This window comes from Antrostomus carolinensis, unplaced genomic scaffold (genome assembly GCF_000700745.2).
Source record: "Antrostomus carolinensis isolate BGI_N321 unplaced genomic scaffold, ASM70074v2 scaffold46817, whole genome shotgun sequence".
Classification (NCBI taxonomy): domain Eukaryota; kingdom Metazoa; phylum Chordata; class Aves; order Caprimulgiformes; family Caprimulgidae; genus Antrostomus; species Antrostomus carolinensis.
Window position 1 is genome coordinate 6,049 of NW_010330417.1, and position 20,512 is coordinate 26,560.

The following is a 20,512-nucleotide window of genomic DNA, read 5'->3' on the forward strand; positions in this document are numbered from 1 at the left end:
AGCTGGTCATTCCCCATCTCTTCAGTTATTTGTTTCCCCTACATGCCATACTTTGTCACCATTTAACTGCATCCTATTAGTATTAGATCCTTTGTCCAGTGTGTCAGAAGTGCCTTCCAGGCCGTTTGCAACCCCCTCCTGATTTGCCATTGTCTGTGTTCCCAGGCCATGTACTTTATTTTGCCGTATACAGGTCATGAATGGAAATTCTGGGTCGCACCAAGCTGAGATTCTGAGCCCTCTCTGAAACTCTACTGCAAATGTGCACCTTGTTTAATTGTAGTAATTATTCGTTACATATCGTTTTTCTAGCTGTTTCTGTGTCTGCTCAAAAGTAATTTCATTTGCAACTTACTTTCCTACTTTATATATATGAATGCTAAGTGACCCAGTGACAAAAGTGTTACTTCAGTGAAGATGTTTTCCTCTACCCACCCAGCATGTTACCCGATCAGAGAGGAAAACTTGTTAATCTCGCGCTGTTCCTGAGAAGCTGGTGTTGTCTTTTATTTTTTATGTTGTTATCTTTATTTAAAAAAAAAAAAAAAATATATATATATTTGCTTGTACTTGTTCCAGTATTTTTGAGTGTTTGGAGTTGTTTTGACTGACCTATGAATTTCTGGATTTGCTTTTCTCTCCTTTTTAAAGACAAAAATAGTTTCATTTTCCTAGTTATTTTGGAACCTCACCTGCCTTCGGGGAGGTCTCAAAGAAAACTGTTAGAGGATATTGCATTGCACAGGAAATTTACCTAAAGCATTTGGGGATGAATTTCCTTAGATCTCACAATGTTCCAAATATCTAACTATGTAGTCTATGATATACACTTTTCTTACTCAAGTCTATTTCTTTTATCATTGCTACAAATTGTATTACTCATGATTATGCTTAACCTTTTAAATGAAAGTGGAAGCAAAGAAGATACTAAACACCTTTTCAGTGTATTCCATTGTTAAGTTTCTGATTTTACTGATTTGCAAGCCTTCTTTATAATCCTGTATGCTTTTTGCTTTCCTAGTTATAGCTCATTTTATGTCTAACAATTCTGACTTCCTTTTTTTTTTTTTAAAAAAAACCCAAACAACAAAAACCCCACAGAATTCCTGCATGGCCCTGTCTCTTCTAGGCAGGAGATAATGCCAGCAGAGCAGGCTGTGGCGTTGCAGGGCTTCACAACTATTACCTTGTTTAGTGAGGTCTTTGACTCTTTCAGCTTGCCTACAGAACTCCTGTTTTGGTCTCCTGTTTGCTGGCTGTTAAACTCTTTTTCTCTCTTTCAGTCCACTGCTCTCTAAAGGATATTAATCTATTCAGAGAAATGCATTTTGGTATTTTTAAATGGTATTGCCCCACTTTGGAAAAAAAAAAAAAAAGAAAAAGAAAAAAAAAAAGAGTTAAAACTTCTCTTGCAAGAGCTCATCCAAATCTTACCAACTCACCATTTGGGCTTTTTAGTGCGTGTGCTTGTTCATAATAAAAATAAATGTTAAGACATACTACTAGGGGTGTTTACTACTGAAGTTAGAAGTGGATTTAATGAAAATGATGGGGTAACATACTCTAGCGGTTGTATAGGTAAATAATGTATATACCTCTTTGTGTAAACTGTTAAGAATGTGTGTTGTTTATGAATATAAGAGGCTGCTTTTCAAAACTTCTCTATTAATAATCTACTTTTCATTTTACAGCATACACAGCTCAGGCAGATGAGAAGACAGTCCCCAGTACTCCTGCAGATGCTAACGCCAGAGCCTTGTTGGTTTGCAACGGACCTTTAGAACATTATGACTTTCTGATTAAGCAAGAAGAGCTGAGGAATGATGAGCAGCAAAGAAGAGTTGTGCAGCACCTGCAGAAGTTGCATGAGAACCTTAAAGGCTACAGCATCAGTTCAAAAAATCTTCTCTCAAAGGTGAGCATGATAAAAATATTTTTTTGCATTTTTATTTGCTCATAAGAATGTGCTTAAAATGCATAAATTTCTGTCGTTAACACAAGTCTTTTTTTTGCAGCTGGGTCTTTACAGGTAGCTCTTTATTTGTGTTTGGATCTCTGTTCTTTTTTGGTTTGTAAAATTCCAATGGCACTCTAGAAGTAACCAAATTAAATATTATTGAAATAACTCTATAAGAAAATCTGATATTATTTTGGTTATGTCCATTGTCTGCCTTTCCAAAAATGTCATTTGGCTATAGGAGAGAGGGGCCTAGAGCAGATTTCAGTTCTGAAGTGCTGGTATAGCATATGTATGTTTGGGTTACACATACTGAACACTGATGTTTTGTGTTCTAACAGATATTCCGTGAATATAAGTGAAATTAACCATTGGAGTCCAAATAAATTAGCTTTGTAAAATGTGGTAATATAGATCAGACATGACTTTTTAAAAAAAAAAATGTCAATTATTTCCTGTGTTGTTAGTCTCCAGGTGAGGTAAGGAAAGAAGAGCTCCTTTTCAAAGTATTAACAAAAATTCAGACATATCCCTGTTGCACAGCACCTTAGCAACCGTACTGCATTAGCATTAGTAATGCTAATAACCTGCTGTTGCAGCTCTGTAACTTTTTCCTGAAGCTGTTGACACAGTGTTTTCCAGAGCCTCTGGACCAGTATTTTTCATGTCTTGTTCTCATGCTGTTATTCTCAGATTGTTGCTCCTGTGGCCTTGCACCTGCAAATCTTGCTAGTGCTGTTATGGCAGGTTCTCGTGGGAAGCAGCTAGACCTAGTGTGAGAATCCCCCCTCAGCTTTCCTTGCCTCTTGTTGTGTAGATTTAAGTTTATATCCCAGAACACTGAACTTAGTGCCCAGCAAAGTAGATAAGACATTTAATTATTTAGTAAATATCAGTCAATCACAAATGTGCACAGAAGCTGAATGACCAGTGAATATGCTTCGTTTGCACCTGATTAACATTCTCCAGTCAGCACAAATAGTCATAAACATGGTGAGGAGAAACAACAAGAACAGAGTGTTTGACTGAGTGCTGGGGAAAAAGGACTATATGGCAAAATATTCATTGCCATCATTATCTTCACTTTCTGTGCCTGCACTGAGGGACACCTCCCTGCCACTAAGAGGATGTCTGGAAGCTGTCAGTGCTCTTCCCAGCCAGCCACTGAGTGTTTTCCTTTTTCTTTCTCTCTTTCTTTTGCACCACTTTTGTTTTTATCTTTTGCCAGAAGTAGCTTTCACATTTACAGTCAATGTATGCCGTCAGCTGCAGACCTGGCTAATAAATCTCCATGTCAACCTTTCTCAGCATCTCAGCATTCAATACCTCATCTCATGGACATAAATCTAAATATCTAACTCTATTGAACTTGTTACCTAACTGTATACTTCCCATTGCAACCCCTCCTGTTACCTGACACAAATACTGTATTTTGTTTGCATGGCAAACCTACATGGTGTAGCATGAAATCAGGGGAGCCAAAGCCTGTAGGGCTCAAGTGCCTCTAAATGACATGCTATCCTCTGCCCTTTAGGCACCAGATGACAAATTACTACTCTAAGGCTCTTGCGATGTATATTAACTTCAAGGCATGAAAAAAATCAAGGAGAAAGCATTGGTATGATAACAAGTATTACACCTGTAAATGGCCTGTGTTGTACCTGTAAAAGTGCCTGTTTCAAGCAGGCAAGAATGGCAGGGTAGACAGCCTTGCAACACATGCTTGCCTATCAGACTGCCTCCAACATCCCTTGAATGCTTTAAACTCATATATGTAGGTGGAGATCATGTATTTGCTAATCATATGCTTGACTAGAAATGCCATAAATGTCTTCCTGCTTCCTGATGAGAGGAAGCAGACTGAACACGTAGGAAGAAGCTCTTTCTTATTGAGGTACAGTTAGAAGAAATCTGAATGGGAAATAATTCCATGGAGGAGAAGTCAGGCACTCTGGAAGGGAAAACACGAAAGTGGTGAAGTACAGAAAGCAAAGCACCAAGGCAAGACTGCTACTAGAGGGAATGAGTGTGTCTTTGGAAGTTCTGTTCTGGAAGCAGTTGACCCAAACATCCCTTCCAACTTGAGATATTCTGTGGCCCAGCTTTAAACAGAGGGTTTGGCCACATAGAATCATAGAATGGTTTGGGTTGGAAGGGACCTTAAAGATCATCTAGTTCCAACCGCCCTGCCATCAGCAGGGGCACCTTCCACTAGACCAGGTTGCTCACATGATCCCCTGAACTACCCACCAACCTAAATCATTCAATGATTCTAACTCTGATGTGGGAATTGGAGCCAAACAATTGTTTAGGGTATATTTTTGCCTCCCCTGGCCCCTGAGGTCAGCTCATCACATTACTTAGCTTTTTACTTTCAGGATTTCTTTAATTATTAAAAACATAAAAACAGTGTAAAACTTGTAGATGGAGTCTGAATCAAACTGTATGTTTATGGTATTTTAAAACAGACATCACCTGCTGATGGGAAGTAGAGAATAAATCTTATGTTTTTCTTTGCTTCCATGTGTGAGGGACAACCTGCCTCACCATGGTCTTCACCACAAGTTGCAGGGGATTCTCTGCTCTGGCGTCTGGAGCACCTCCTCCCCCTCCTTCTTTACTGGTGTCTGCAAGGGTTGTTTCTCTCACATCTTCTCACTCCTCTCTCTGGCTGCAAAGTGTGCAGGTTTTTTTCCCCTCTTCCCCTTTTTCTTAATTCTGTTATCACAGAGGCGTTACTGATGGGCTTGGCCTTGGCCAGCGGCAGGGCTGTCGTGTAGCCGCCTGGCATTGGCTGTGTCGGACATGGGGGAAGCTTCTGGCAGCTTCTCACAGAAGCCCCCCCCTATGCCCTTGGGCCCCGCTACCAAAACCTGGACATGCAAACCCAATTACAGTGGCCTTTGCTTTTGCTATATTAAATTGCCTTTATCTTGACTCATGAGGGGTTTTTTTCCATCTTATTTTCTTCCTCTCTGTCCTGCTGAGGAGGGGAGTGATGGAGTGGCTTGGTGGGCAGCTGGTGTCCAGCCAAGGTTAACCCACCACACTTTGGTATCCAAAGCAATATGGCAGTATGCCTAAACAAGAACTGTTTTTGCATAAGTGTAAGGAGATCAGGCTGGATTCAGATTGCCAAACTACTTCTGTAAGTGTAATCCAACAGGCCAGAGTTTTGTATCTTGAGGGTACTTGATGTGAAAAGTTTTTTGTTTGTTTGTTTGTTTTCCATCTGTCTGGACTTTTTTTTTAAGCTTTGATGTTGGGCTTGTAATCTTTTAAATTGCCTATCTCAAAACTGTCTTTAGATGCTGTACCTGGACTGTAAATAAGGAAGTCACTCAAAAGGAAGTCAGTTATCTGGCTTGATCCTGCATTATCTTTTGGACATCCAGCCAGGCCTTTGGTCGTTTTCTTTCTTTAGAAAAAATATTATGATGAAGGCATTGATCGAACTGTCAAACCTGGGCATCAGTAGGCCAGAGCATTTTGATCTTTTTTGGTAAACTGTTTTGGAAATTTGGGTATTCTCTTCTAAAAGCGTTGCCTTTGGGAATAGTTTTGAGAGCTGACTTGTGTTAACTGGAGTGCCCTGGATCATTATAGTTGTTAGTGCAGGTGTCTTGTAATGGCTTTGTAGATCAAGCATTATGTGGGTTTGTTATTTACTGTTTCTTTGATTGGGAAGCATGAATAGGGAAGAAAGTCTCTATTGCAAAGAACAAATACTAATCTTATTCTATTTAGGAAATTGTGATGCTACTTTGTCCCTGTATAACAGCTAATCGCAGTAAAGCCAGACTGATTGACTGATGCTTTCTTAAAAGCAAAACGTCAAATGCCATTTTTTAGGTTGAGATTGTGGTTTTCAGTAGTTTAAAGCATTCCTCTCTTTTGTTTAACATTGCTTCAATTCCATGCTTTAATTTTAAACCAGCTTTTAAAAATTGTTGCATGGCTTGCTGATAGCTGGGAACTAATGCCACAGTCAGTGAGAAGTAGCTGTAGAACTACTTGCTAGTGGGATATGTGTTGTTGCAATTTGTTTTTTCTTCTAAAGCTTGATATCTGTGTGGAAATCTTAAGCAGACTGATAACCAGGCTGAGCACTATAGTGCTGTGCTGTGCATCAAAACCCCAGAAAAGGAGGAGAGTAATGAGTTTTGTGTAAATATGTTAAAGCTTGCTAGCTCTTGTAATTAAATAAAATCATGATTCATGATGGAGAAGAAGTCGCAACAACTTTGTTTCTCTTCTGCTATCTTTGAGGAGGTTATTTGCCAGTTCAAACAGAGCTCCTTTTGAGATAAAGTGAAGCCAAATAAAGTATGATTTAATTTCTAGTGCAGGCTAGGTTTTGCTTCAGCAAAGTTGTAATCAACATCCTTAATGAAGGTTTTCTCCAGAATAAGAGTCAGAGCTGTAGTTGGTAAAATCACAGCCATCAAGGACTGTACCAGCTGTAGACAGCGGCATCATGTACTTGTCATATGTCTGCATCTGTTGAGGAGTTTTCTAAGTAAGCAAAATAGATGTTTTTCTATGATGGACTTCAAGGGTAAGGATGCTGTTGCAGACTTGGTTCAGTTTTGAAGATTAGAACTAAGGCTTTGCGTGCCAAGAAGAGGTGGCGAGTTCTGCTCTCTGGAATTGGCCTGGATTTAATAGGATTTGTGTCAGCTTATGTGTGGCAGTACTTCCCACAGTAGCTAGTGGAAGGCATCTTCAGGAAGTGCTAATGATGCAGGGCGCAGGTAAATCCTGTGTTTGTGAATAGCTCATTGGCACTTTCCTCCCATGGAGGCCTGGTCCTTTGTAACTTTGAATATGCTAGGAGGTAAGAGATAAATCTTATGCTGTAGTTGCTCAATTGGTTTCATGATAAAACAATTGGCATTGGTTTTGCTTAGTGTTTTGTACTTAATGGGTTTTGATAGATGTAAATTAGACAAATTGATGTATTTTAAATTACTTAAGGATTTTTTGGAAATAAGTCAAACACTTGAATCAGTTACACACAATAGTTTGTCTAGTTTGTAGATTGACTTTTTGCTTTTTAGGAGTTTTCTAGCAAATTGACTAACCTACTTCTAGTATGAAATCTCCCGTGTTGAAAAGAACCTCCTGGCAGCTTTTTAGAAATAAAAAATGATGGTGCTCGGCATTTCAAACATGCTCATTTTTCCTGGCTCTGTCATTGAAGAGAATGTGGCTGAGAAGTTGCAGTGTAGAAAAGGGAGAAGAGAGAAAGAGAGAAGCCTCTCTTTGGCAGCCTCTTCTGTAGCCTGATATTCCTTATTTTATGGCCTGATTTATTCTGTGGTAAAATTTCAGAAACCTCTTCTAAAATAAGGTATTCCAGAAATAGAAACTCTTTGCACTTCTGAACCATTACAAGAATGGTCTGCTTTGTTTTTAGTTTTGTTCATTTGCCACTTTTTATCTAAATAGTTTTATTCACTAAAAACACGGGTAGGATTAGGGAACAAATATTTGTACCAGGTACAAAAGAAGCATTTCAGTGTTTATCCAAGAGACTTGCATTACCTCACAGGCGAAAGCTTTCTGAAATCGGTAGTTTGGTGTGCGACACACAACACCAGGCATTTCCTTTGTGATAATAAAACACTATTTTTCTTACGATGTAGATTTTTTGGGGCATCAGCTTAGAATGAATTTGAGGGAGGAAAAAAAATTAGTCTTTCTGCAAACTAAGTAGGCTTCTGTTTTTCAAAATTGTTACTCAAATTTGAACAATGACTTTGATCTTCAACTTGGTGAAAGCACGGCCTTGCATGTTGAAATATTTTGAGATCCTCTGAATTGAAGTTCAAGGCCGTAAGAGTTTGCATGGACGTTTTGGATCTCTAGCTTTTCAAAATAATACCAATTGGGACATCTTAAGAGTTGTTGAGTTGCTGTACTAATGACTTGAAATAAGCTCAATTATAAGTGAGGTCATGTTTTGAAAAGAGGTATGAACAATAGTAAACACCATTCAAGACCTTGAAAATGTCTGTAGCTACAACAGCAACCGAAAAGAGGCCTGAAAGAGTGGTAGAAAGAGGCAGTTTTGTTAGTGTTTAAAAAAAAAAAATCTGCTGTTCAGAGACTCGTCTCTTGAATTTTGTGTATTTTAATTAACCATCTTTGTACTGACATGCATTTTCACTTAAAAGTTTTTCAAATTAGAGTGTAAATAATCCCAGGAAATTAGTTGCTTGCTTCTGATATCTGAGGTGGGGAGCATGGGAGAGGGTGGGAAGATGTTGCACATGATTAAAGATATTTAGGAAAGAATAGGAAGTTGTCAGAATGAAGGAGATGTTTTGACCGCTGTCATTCCTTAGATGAGGCAGGATATTGATTGATTAAAGTGAAGTTTAAGCAAAACAGAAAAATCTGATGCGATAGAATCGAAGCAAGGTGTGCAGTTTTGAAACAGAAATGTGTAAAACATTTTGATAGTAGAGGAAAGAATTCTGTAAATCTGGGGACACTGATGTGTGTGTCATCTTGTGGAATTGTAAATACTTTAGCATATGAATGATTTTCAAATGAAAATCTATAAACTCAACGGATCTATAAAAGGAAAAAAGGCTCCTGCTGTAGCATATCCTGATGATAACGTGAAGCACTAAGGTACGCTTTCTTAATTTGTTGCAAATAATGTTATGGGAATTAAAAAACTTGGAGGACTTAAGGGATTTGGCACATTTGTGATGATACTCTTGTTTGAAAGGATGTGGTGAGTGTTCAGAATATACATCTAAGGATTTAAAAATTCTTCCCTTCAAAATTTTTTTGCATCCCTTAATATCTTTGGTTTGGTAAATTTTAAATATTAGCCTTAACATCCTTAAATCTTGTCATTGTTGCAAAAGCAAATTTATTGTCAACCAATTGAACCTTATTGTACTGAAACCCCAAATATGCCTTAGGGTAATATGGAAGCGAGGAGCAGGAAGCAGCTCATTAATTTACTTCATCTTCCACCATCTCCCACTTTTCTCCCTTTTCTCCCTGAACTAATCAAGGCTACCCTTATTTTAGGGTAACTGGAAGATCTTCTGCGTTAGATCTCCCCCCTTCTTCTTCTTTTGGAATGTGTGTTTCGATAGAACCAAGATCAGTCTTCTGCTTTCTTCACTCCTGCATACCACTGACTTTCTTGGCTGTTTGCTGTGGTCTAAGTTGAACCAACAGCATTGATTTGATTTAATCAGAAATCCTAGTGGAAGTTGCACTTTTTCTTATGCAACTTCCAGGCTTCAGAAGATACATGAGACTAATACAAAAAAGAAAAAAAAGGCACTTTATGATCATGCAGAATAGCTTGAGACTGGTAAGATGTCTGAATTTCAGTATTAAAAGTCTACTGATTGAGTTTTTAAAAATAAAATGTATGTTAAAAAAATAACCCAAGAAGATAAAAATAAACTCTTTAGTGTTATACAATACCTGAGAGGATTGATGAAGGGAGTATCCTAAGATGTCAGTCATGTCACTTCTGGCAACAGTATATGTAAAATATTTCCTACAAACTTCTTTAATTGCTCCAAGAGGATATTAATTTTTCTGGCATTCTATTTGCTTTTAGAGATGATCAGCCACAGCATCCATCCAGTTGGGGCTTTTTTAGCAATTAGATATTGCTCAGAAATTGCTGTCTTCACAAAAAAAAAAAAAAAAAAATTCCATTTTAAAAATCAACTAGAAGTTGATTTAGACTTTTATGGAGCCTAAGCCATTATATTTGTTTCCTTTAGCCAAAAACCCCTTTTTCTGTAACATGTTTTCTAGAAATGGTAAGTACTGGCGTGAGAATAAAGTGTACCTAAAAAAGACAGACTTCAAGATGGTTAAATGTAATTAATAAACACTTTACAATGAGAAAAAAAAAAAAATGTAGACCTTGCTACTTGTTCTGGTTACGTAACCTTTACAAAGGCAGGTAAAGCAATACTCTAAACATTGCTTTGTTTTTCTAGCTTTGTGAAACTGCAGATCACATTAATACAACCTTTTATGTAATAAATTTAATGTGATAGTCTTTTATCTTATTAAAATGACTGTTGTTAATCTCAAATTAAAAATAAATTCTTGTGAATGTCTCTCACTTCTCCTTTCGTTGCTGTGTAACTTTGAGCATCAGTAGTTTTAATGAGTGCAGGCTCTCAAGACATACACACTGAAAAATGTTCGTCCATTAAATTGTCTTGCAGTGCTTTCAGAGCACTACCAAATAGTTGAAACCTTGTCTGTTAATGGAACAGTTTCAGAACATCTGAAACCCTGTTTAGCCACAGATTGATGATACAATTTTTTTATTATCCTGTTAATATAGCTCTAAATTGAATCTATAAGTGGATCTTATATAAGAGCTGTGCTGGCATAGTTTCGGAATAAACTGGTGTTATACACCTGAGACATGATCTTTCTACCTTTTGGTCATATATTTTCTTTCATATTTAATTAGTGTTTTGCTACTGACTCCCTCATTTCTTTAGCATGGCACTGTATTTTGAAAAGTGCTTTAGATTCAAGTTGCTTAGCAATTACCCAGCTCCAAATGAGAGCACGGGGTTGCAGTTTTAATTTTCCTCTGTTTTGGCTCAGCTTATAGAACTCTGAAAGTGGAGCACTTTAAAATAACCGAATACTCTTCTGCAGTGTTTTTGTGGATGTCGGTTCAGTTTCATGGATTTGATTAGAATTTTGTTAAGATTTCCAGGTTTTTAGAAATGGTTTCTTTTAAAAATTATACTTGGAAGTGGCTGTGCACCATACTGAATGAGGGGGACTGTTTCAAATTGAAAGTCTTTATGTTGTTTCAAGTTTTTCCATAAAAATATATATTTGGGTAAAATAGAATAAACCATGAGGTATCATAACATATGTCCTGAGTAATATTGAGATTAAAAATTCTTAAGCAGTGTTAATTCAAGATAGACTTAACTCGAGAAAATTATTAATAAAGGGCATACTTTGAAAATAAACTTTTCTATATGTTTATATATATACACACACATGCACATATATATAGGTACATATTTGTACTCTGACTCCATTATTTTAATCATGTTTAAAGAGATGATTCTGCATTTAAGATTGAAAATGGAGAGAAAGGGGACCTACAATGCTCACTGGCTTTGCAATACTGATTTTCTAAATCCTCATAGTTTGTATCTTAAGCAGAGCTGCTTTTAGAGCTACACAGTGCATATATCTGAATACTACAATACTCCTTATTTTATATCCTTTTCCTAGGACTGTTTGTTCAAATGGCTTGATGAGGAAAAGGACTTTTTTTGATGATGATGGATTGGGAAACATTTAATAATTTTATATGTGTTCTGGTAAAAAGGTGTGTGTGTTAGGATTGGGGATATTTTCACAATGATTTAAAAAAACAAACAAGCAAACTCTGCATGTGTGTTTGGTCTTTTTAATAGAATTCACACAAACCCAACATTAAGATTGCTTACCAATTCTGAGCTAATGATTTATTCAAGGTTACACTTTGATAGCTGGTGCTACTTTGGTGGTAGCTGCCTTCTTACTTTATCATGGCCATGTGATTGCTTTTATTTTACCCTGTATCCTTATTTACTTTTTTCTCTTGATTTGCAGCTCTTTGCAAAAAACAAACCCCCAAAAGGTCTTTATGTGTATGGAGATGTTGGTAAGTTTCAATTGCATCAGTTCCAGTTGAATTGTCTCTAAATGCATGTTTATTCAAATTCTGAAGCCTCTAAAATGTTTATGTTTATGTAGCATTATTGCTTTGATGAATTTTCCAGGATTCATTTTCTTCCACGTTATGATGTTATTTAATACAATAAATTGTATTAAATTCTGTATTTGAATTCTGGAAGCTGTTGGACTGGACTACATTGCCATGTGTAGTTTTTTTCAACATTACTTACTTGCTAATATTTGAGAATGCAATTTAAGAATTTGGGAAGTAATTGAAAGGGTCATGGAGAGAATTTGTATGTTCAAATTGCAACAGTGCAGCATGAAAACATACTTGCTTTTCAAAAGAAACTGGAGCCATTTGTGCAACCTTTGGGCCATCTCTGTATGGATCAAAATTTTAAAACAGAAAAATAAAAATGCAGTTGTTCCAAGTTGTTGAACAGAAAATATAACTGTTCTTCACAAACAGTCTGGTCTTGTATTTATTCTGTGGAAGAGGATAGTTTCATTAGTTCAAAGCTAATGAACAATCATAATTGCAATCAGTACATACTGTTCTTAAATTAACTACCTATTGGGTATTTTGTTTTGTTTTGTTTTTTATCTGAAGGCACAGGAAAGACAATGGTGATGGACATATTTTATTCTCACTTGGAAGTAGAAAGGAAAAAGAGAGTCCATTTTCATGGCTTCATGCTAGATGTACACCAGAGTAAGTGCAGATATGGGTATTTACAAGAATTTTATAAAATATGGTATCTGTAAGAAAAGTTTGTCTCATATTCATATTAATCAGTGTAACTTTTATTTAAGTAAGCAAAAAAAGTAAAAAAAATAGGAGTGAAGTTAAAGAATTTTAACATTGTCTGTCATACCAGAGTAGATATTAATTGCATATTATTTCTCAAGTATCTTTTCTCAAAGATTCTGTGTACCTGGTTGTGTAGGAAACTTGGGTGTATGTTTAGGATTAAATCCTTAACTAAATATATTCCAGTTACCAAAGCAATTGCTAAAGGTGAAACAATAAAGGTTAAATTCAATCCGCATTTTGAATGAGCAATAACTAAATTAGGTATAAACGCCAAGGAGAATGAGCGCTGTTCTGGTTGGCAAAATTACTAATACTATCAGTAATTTAGGGGAAAAAATAATAGAAGGAAGTTCATCCTAAGTTTCAGAAAATTTTCTGACAGGGTGAATAAGGCAGTTCATTCTGATGAGGATACTGTTTTAGATATTCAAAATTTTTCTCTGTTTCTAAATTCTACGACCTTAAAATACTGTGAAATTGTTATATAATGCAATAATTTACAAGTATTGTGACAGTTGCATTTTTCTTGGGAAGCTTTCATTGGTGTAAACAACTTCTGCCCCTTTAATGCCCTCTTTTCTATTGTTGTTGGGTCACTGTTGAGATTTTCTGTTTCCATTTCTCATCAGTTGTGCTTGATCTTAACAAAGGTAGCTTCATCTGGCAGGATCTTTGTTTTCCAAATGTTTGTTTATAGTAAAATGGAATACAATCCATGATACAGTAAAGCATGGATGTAGTAATCTTACTTTGTGCCAGTAAGTATGCCTTCAGAGCATGCAACGCACAGAGCTGTGCCATTGATTTGTAAACATCATAAGGATTTTTCATACTCAGAGACAAGATTAAGACAGAAAATGCCAAATTACAAAGTGAAACTGAAACTATGGTTTGAATTGGAGCAAGATAAAACTGTAATTTATATCTGTTTTTAAAAGAGAAAGTATAAGTGCATAGCATTCAACATTTCTTTGATTTTTGTTTTGCATATTTCTAAACAAGGAAATACAAATTACAGAATCTGTGAGCTTTTAATAATTGCCTGGATGTGGTTAAAAACTGTTTTGTTCTCTTGAAATTGGACTAAATTTGAGGCTTTCTTATTTTTACTGGACTGGGTTACTTTTTATTTGGTAGCTAAATAATTTTGTTATCCCTGTCTTAGAAAAATAAATAAGAAATATTTGTTCTTTTCTGTTTTATCACCTGAGGAATACATCGCCTTAAGCAGAGCTTGCCAAAAAGAAAGGCAGGATTTATGGCCAAATCGTATGACCCAATCGCACCAGTAGCGGAGGAAATAAGCGAAGAGGCTGCTCTCTTATGTTTTGATGAATTTCAGGTAAGAAGTCAGAGATTACTCCTTAGCTTCAAGAGAAACTTCATAAAATTAGTTTTGATCTTAAAATATGACACTTGCTACTGCTGATACCGTATTTGAATCATTGGCCAGTAGTGAACTGTAGAAGTTGAACAACAGAAGTAATTTTGCACTTTTTAAGATGGTGGGTTTTTTGCCCCAGGAGGTAAGATGCACATTGGTGGTCTAAGTTCCCTTATACTGCTTTCATTTACCAGTCTAGTTACTGGTTGTACAAGGGGGTATTAGAGTTTGGTGAGAATCTCATGAGTACTTCAGGGCAGGGACCATCATCCTGTACAGTGCCCAGGAGAGTCACCACCTGATACTTGCTTGGCATGCCTGGTCTTTGCTGTATTTCATATAATGCAACAAAATAATCTCAGTGTGATTAAAGACGTGGAAATAACATGTCAATTCAACCTAAATTCTTTCTTTGAGTTATTGGAGCCTTTGGCATGGCAGTGCCAGATTATATCAACATAACTAACACTTTAAGAAACTTTTATTTAATTAAATGTGAAAATTAAAAAGAAACTCATAGAAAGGTGCTAGCTTTGTTGTTTCATTTCTTTTACACAGCTTGTGAATTTTGTTTTAAGGGCATGTCACAAACTTAAGTGTAGAATTGCTTTATACAAATTTTTAGGAGGGAGTCTAGAGGTATTGGGCAGCTCTTATCAGCTGAGATTTTTTAAATTCAGAGAGAAAATGCAGAGCAAGATAAGAACAAATCCGTGTTAGTTCTCAAATCACTAATAGTAAAAGGATCATCTATCAACTGTAAATTGTATACTTATAACTGTAAATGTTATGCTCTTAAATTAATATATTACTGAAATGGAGAGAGCAATATATATCTCCTAGCTGTTATTTTGCAAGCCTGCGCACCACCAAAAATAACCGGTTTAGGATTAGCTCCCATTAAGGGATTTTTTTTTAGCTGTAAAGTAGTAGGTATTCTTGTTTTAAGTTACTCTTGCATTTTTTGAAAAGGGATAGTCCTTTGATCTGTGGTTTCAGAATGTGTGGGGTCATTGCAATTGCTGCTGTTTGATTATTTAAATTGTGCTTTATCTAGTGAATATGAATGCTGGTCTTCCAAAACTTGCAGTATAAAGTATAAATACAGAGACAGTTGTATTTATGCTATGAAGAAATAGGAAGGTTTGGAGGGGGCAGGAAGGAGTGTTAACTATTGTGACAGCAAATGCTCAAGTGGTAGAAAGAGGCATCTTTGCTATACCATGTATTAATGTAAATACCTGCTTTTCTGTGTAAAAGCACACTGCTTTCATGTCCTGGCTAGGATTCCAGAGTGCCTGTTTATGCATTTTAAGGGGAAAGACTCTGGTATTTCTGTTTCCAGATTGATTGCCTGCTCCCCCTGCTGACTTGTTTCAGGTACATCAGTCACCTCAGTTGTAAAAATCACCTTTTCCTGTCGGTGTGTCACAGTTGGGAAAGTAATACAAGAACTATACTTTAAAATATGTGATCTAGAACTGTCCTGGTTTGCATTCTTATGTGGATTTTTAAAATCTTCTTATTCTGGGTGTACTAATGTTCTAAATACACAGATTTCTGAACAGCTGGATTTCTTGACTGATTTTCTGTAGCGTGGAATGCTGTGCAGGCTTTGCCTACTGAAGAGGAGTTCCAGCTTTCTGAAATTTTGCAGAAGGTGCTGAATTTGGGATAAGAAACCTTCTGCTTAAATAGTCATAAAGAAATGCAGTGGCTGGAAGAGCAACTCACATGGTGATGCAATTAACATTGATTATCAATGTTAATATCTAATTATTAGAGCCATATCTAATTAAGGAGCCATATCTAATTCAGGATGTTTGCAGCTTGTTTCCCCAGTGGAGATAATGGCTAGGTGTCACTACACTCTTATTCACTCATATGTAAAGAATTGCTAGATTTAAATGAAACTGGAAAGAGCTGGACACTCAGAACGTAAACTGCTCTGACTTGCAGACAAAGCTACTGTCTTTTGACAGATGGAAAGTCAAGTTGGGTCTATACTACTTTGGCAAAATACGTGTGTGTGGAGGAAACATCAGAAAACTATTGAGATTTGCTTTAAACACTTCAGGTTGCTTTCAAATGCCTGTTGGAAAAAAAGGAGAATAAGCAGAAATTATTTATTTTTGTCTTAAGATCAGAAACATGCACGAGAGATATTGTAACAAGGACAGCAAAAAGTATTGTTAATGCTCATATTTCAGAGGAAACCAATTGCACAACTTCAAAAGACAAAAGCACTGCTGAGGTTGCACATTCCTCTTTGCCAGTGGGCTAAAGCAGAACAGAAGGACTCTGAAGTGAATCTTCTTGCAAAGCCTAGAGAACTGCCGAACAAGTGGAGAGTAGACTGCTGTAGAAAAATATTTCAGTACTTTTAAAAGTTTTTAGTGTGTTTTAAAATATTGTTGTATTAAAAACAATAATTACTATGTCTTAAATGTTTCTTTTTGCAAATACCGTGTGATAGCCAGGACCTCAGTGATGGCACTAAGCTTCTGAGCTTGTCCATTCTGAAGCAGATTTTTCGTCAGCATTTGCCTGAGCCACGAGGTCTCCGGTTATTAAAGCATTGCTGCTTTTTACTGATCTTTGTAATACAGTTTACTGTAAATATTAAAGTCTTTTTTTTTTAAATCACAAAAGCCTTAAGGCATTCTAAAAACGTGTCCTCATTGTGAAGAAAAATCCTAGAATGAAGCCATTTATAATTATCATTTTGATGTTTCAAAACACAGAGGTTGACCAATAAAAAGAGACTAGTTATTGTTTAGTGATCAAATACCTATACACAAGTAATTAGAAACTCTAATTTTGGCATGTGACTGTAACCTATGTTAGTATTGATAATGAAAACAGAATCCCTACTTCTTGGTAAGCTGGATGATCATACAGTGCTAGTCTTTAGATATACCATACATACCACTTGGACTTAAAGCAAACTACAATTTAGGGAGTTTTTACTAACCTGCATGCTATTAAAAGCCTCTAATAAAAATTAGGCTCTTATTTTTGTGCTAATACTAATTACTGCTAATACATGCTTATATTTGTCATTCATTACGTGGAACTGTACCAATCAGTGGATGACTGAGTCTCAGGCACTTACACATGTAAATTAACTATTAGTCTAGAGTTTTTTCTTTTTTTCTTTTTTTTTTTACATGAGTCATAATGGAAAGCAGCACTAGGTCATAAAAATCTTTTATCTTAAATGCTAATGAAATTTCTCCATTCTCTCCATTAGCAAGCTCTCCTTATTGGTAATTTGGAGCCTTTGCTTTTGTTCCCTGTTGCAATGGATGCTGGATACAGTAAAAAAACATGAGAAATGACAATGCTTTAGTTACTGTCTTCTACCTGCTTTACCTTGTAGAAATTTTCTGTCTTTACCAAGCTGTGTTATATAAAAAGAGATCTTATTTGCATCCTAGTTCTCAAAATGGCTCTTTGACAGAACTTTTGAGAATTATTTTTGGTTTTAATGGAATTTAAAACATCAGTATTCTGCATCAAATAACAGTTTTCATTATTAAGAGAATGTTCTTAATTGTTTTCTTCAATATGAGCATTAAAATTCTTTTATTCCCTGTTTTCTAAATTTAGTGTGCCTTATAGTATTTTTAAACAAAAAAGTTTGTATCAAAGTGATTTACATAATTCATTTTTAAAACTTGGCTATTAGGTTTGCATTGTGATACAAGAAATACAGTTGCCCCTAAAATGCACATATATACTGATTCCTTGTATCTCTTGGTTTTTAGGAACAGGAACACTCCTAAATTTTAGTATTCAGAAAAAAAATATATTATTGATAGGTAGGTGCATAAGCAGATGCATTAGATGTATAGTACAACAGTAAATTACTACATGCTTTTTGGAATATCGGATCTAAGTGATCAGAGATGTGCAAATCTGTTACTGATTGCGTAGAAGTTCCTTTTTGAAAAAGGAAAAAAAATACCATATTAGTGCACTTCACAGAACTAATTAGAAGAAATCTTTGGAAGAGGGAAACTGGTGTTTTACTTCTGGTTCCTTATGAACATTATTGCTTCCAAACTAGCTGTCAGAATCTAAGTCTTTTACTGTCTTTAGTGTAGAATTAAATTTTTTTTGCTGCCCAAAAGGATCATTTAGAAATGGGGGAAGGATGGGGAGTGGGGTGTTGGTGGAGTAGGGGGAAAAAAAACCCCAAGACTGGTTCAAGTCTTTCTGTAGATGTATGACTATGGCAACACACACGTTTAAACTGGCAAAGCATGGCAGTCTGTCAGTCTGTCGTGTAAGGAGTGCGTATAACTGTCAGCATGCCACCACTTTTTTATTTCCTCAGCATTGGGGTCTGTTTAGATAAGGTAAAATGCAACAAGTAAGTGACTATATAACAATCAATGGGAATGCAGGGGAAGCAAGTGGGATGATGATAAAGTTGGTTTACATATTAGGATTGCTGATCTCAGCTGACGAACTCCTGTGAAATATAAATTGCTGTTGTAACAATGGGAGCTTTTTGTTCAGAAAAAATTGTTGCTTTTTTTTCATTTGTACAGACTGGTTTCTGTTTTGTGTTCCTCTTATTTCTTGGTACTGTAAAGCAAGTTAGTTAAACTAAACGTAGATATTTAAAGAAATTCTACTTTATGGCTTATTTTTTAGTCTTTTTTTCCCTCCCCAGTATCACTTGTCCCACCCATTTTTATTTTTTGTTAGTGTTTTGTGCCTGAAGGTTAGAAGAGGCTGACTGTGCTGGAAGTGACTGCCGTGCCTTTTGATTATTCATGGACAGTAATAGAAGGCACTTAAAAAGAACAATGAAATTGCTTATTTTTGTGATGGGCCATCTGTTGAATTGTTTTTTGCAACAATCACACAATAGTATCTATGTCATATCATTCTATTTTCAACAGCAGCTGATTATGTATAGTTGGCTACTTTATTTCTGAAGTCCCATGACCATTTAAATTCACCTCTGCAAACCTTTGCTTCAAAGGTAATAGAAATGTAAAACAGCTGGTGTGTATTTTCTTTCTGTCTTCTGTTTTTTTTCAGGTTGTTTCTAATTAATTAGACCTCTTAAATGTTTAGGTCTGTCTGTGTCTCCCACCTGTAGTTTTATAATAGAAGTTAACGTGGAATCATTTAGCAGTTGGTAAAGAAATGGCGGAGTTAGGCAATAAAGAGCGGGCAAGTTTTGAAAGACTGTGGTACATTCATTGCTTATTAATTATCCCTTTTATTTTTTTGCTCATCAAGCAATAATTAGAATCCTTCTCCATGGCTTTCACTAACAAGCATTTTCCCTAGCTATAAAGCCACTTGCAGCTCTGTTGCAGCAGAAGCTGAAAGCAAGATAAAACAAATGTGTTGTCTTCTACAGGTCACTGACATTGCTGATGCCATGATTCTGAAGCAGCTTTTTGAAAATCTGTTCCAAAATGGGGTTGTCGTTGTGGCAACATCTAACAGGCCGCCAGAAGGTAAAAACAAACATGCTATTAGTATTATCCAAATACAATGCATCTCAGTATCTTACAAAACAATTGTTTTAAAATAATATAGTATTTAATACTAATAAACTCTCTAGTCTTCAAGAAACTGCGATACTCCAGTTTGTCCCCTGTTTTTTCTTGTTCTTAAGGAAGAAAGGTTTTTCACTGAATCTTGCTCCTCTCTTCTCTCAAGCTCAAGGTGTTCCTCCCCCCACCTCCCCCCAGATCCTGCTGTGTTTTCTCATCTTCTATACTCTATCCAAACCAGTGGGAGGGTATCTGGGGACAGGAGAATTGAGGAGGGGTGAGATATTGCCTCTGTTTTGGATTATTCCAGGAAAGGAAAAGATAATATTCTGCAGAAAAGAGGGGAAATGAGAGTACTTTCCTTCCTGGTTTCTAACTTGGAAACTTGCAGGCTTGATCCACCAGTTCAAAGATATCAAGATGCCATTCTCACAGCCTGGTTTGATGTCACTCATTGGGAATTACTTAGGTGGAGAGTTGTTTCAATTTCTAGATTTTAGATCATTTTTAGATCGTTACTAGCTAGGTAGATCCTTCTACAGTCTCCAAATCTGTATGGGTTTTAACCAAACAGTAATTGTAATTTTTTGTAGAGGATGTTACATATAAACGTTTGTCGTAGTGTAGCATTAGCAGTTAGCATAATGCATGCTTTCTATGCAACTTTTATAGACACTTCAGAATAATTAATTTCAAATGTTTGCAAAAAATACTGAAGAGTTACAGTATTAACTGTAACTACCAGTTAATTTTTCTACCCAACTTAACTGAGTAAAAGAGAATCACTAAAGATTTACAATGCATCTTACAAAAAAAAAAAAAAAGAGAGAGATGAAAACTCTCAAATGTTTTTTCTAGAGGGGGAAATAATTTCCTGTTCCTTTATTTTCCTTGTTTGAGCAACCAAGATGAAACCATAACTGCTGTAGTTGGGTTAACTACAGATAAAATGGATGCTAGTACCTTACTCAGTCGGCAACCACCCTTGTGTTTTTTTAAGCACTACTCTCTGAAGTTCAGGAGAGATTTTCATCGTAACTTGAGGATTATATCCCACATCTTAAATTGAGTTGTCAATTTGTGACCATTATTGTCATATTTGGTGCTTAATGGGGCAGAGTCTGGTTGGA

The 20,512-nt window shown here is 36.1% G+C and overlaps 1 protein-coding gene across 1 annotated transcript; it reads left to right on the plus strand.

The window, feature by feature from the left end:
- Positions 1 to 1,691: 1,691 nt before the first annotated feature.
- Positions 1,692 to 19,343, plus strand: LOC104528788 (AFG1-like ATPase; the record flags this gene model as incomplete). Its single annotated transcript, XM_029086182.1, has 5 exons — positions 1,692 to 1,915; positions 11,591 to 11,642; positions 12,270 to 12,371; positions 13,685 to 13,815; positions 19,244 to 19,343. Coding segments are annotated over 5 exons (609 nt in total), but the record flags the coding sequence as incomplete, so codon positions are not given.
- Between the last annotated feature and the right edge of the window lie 1,169 nt (positions 19,344 to 20,512).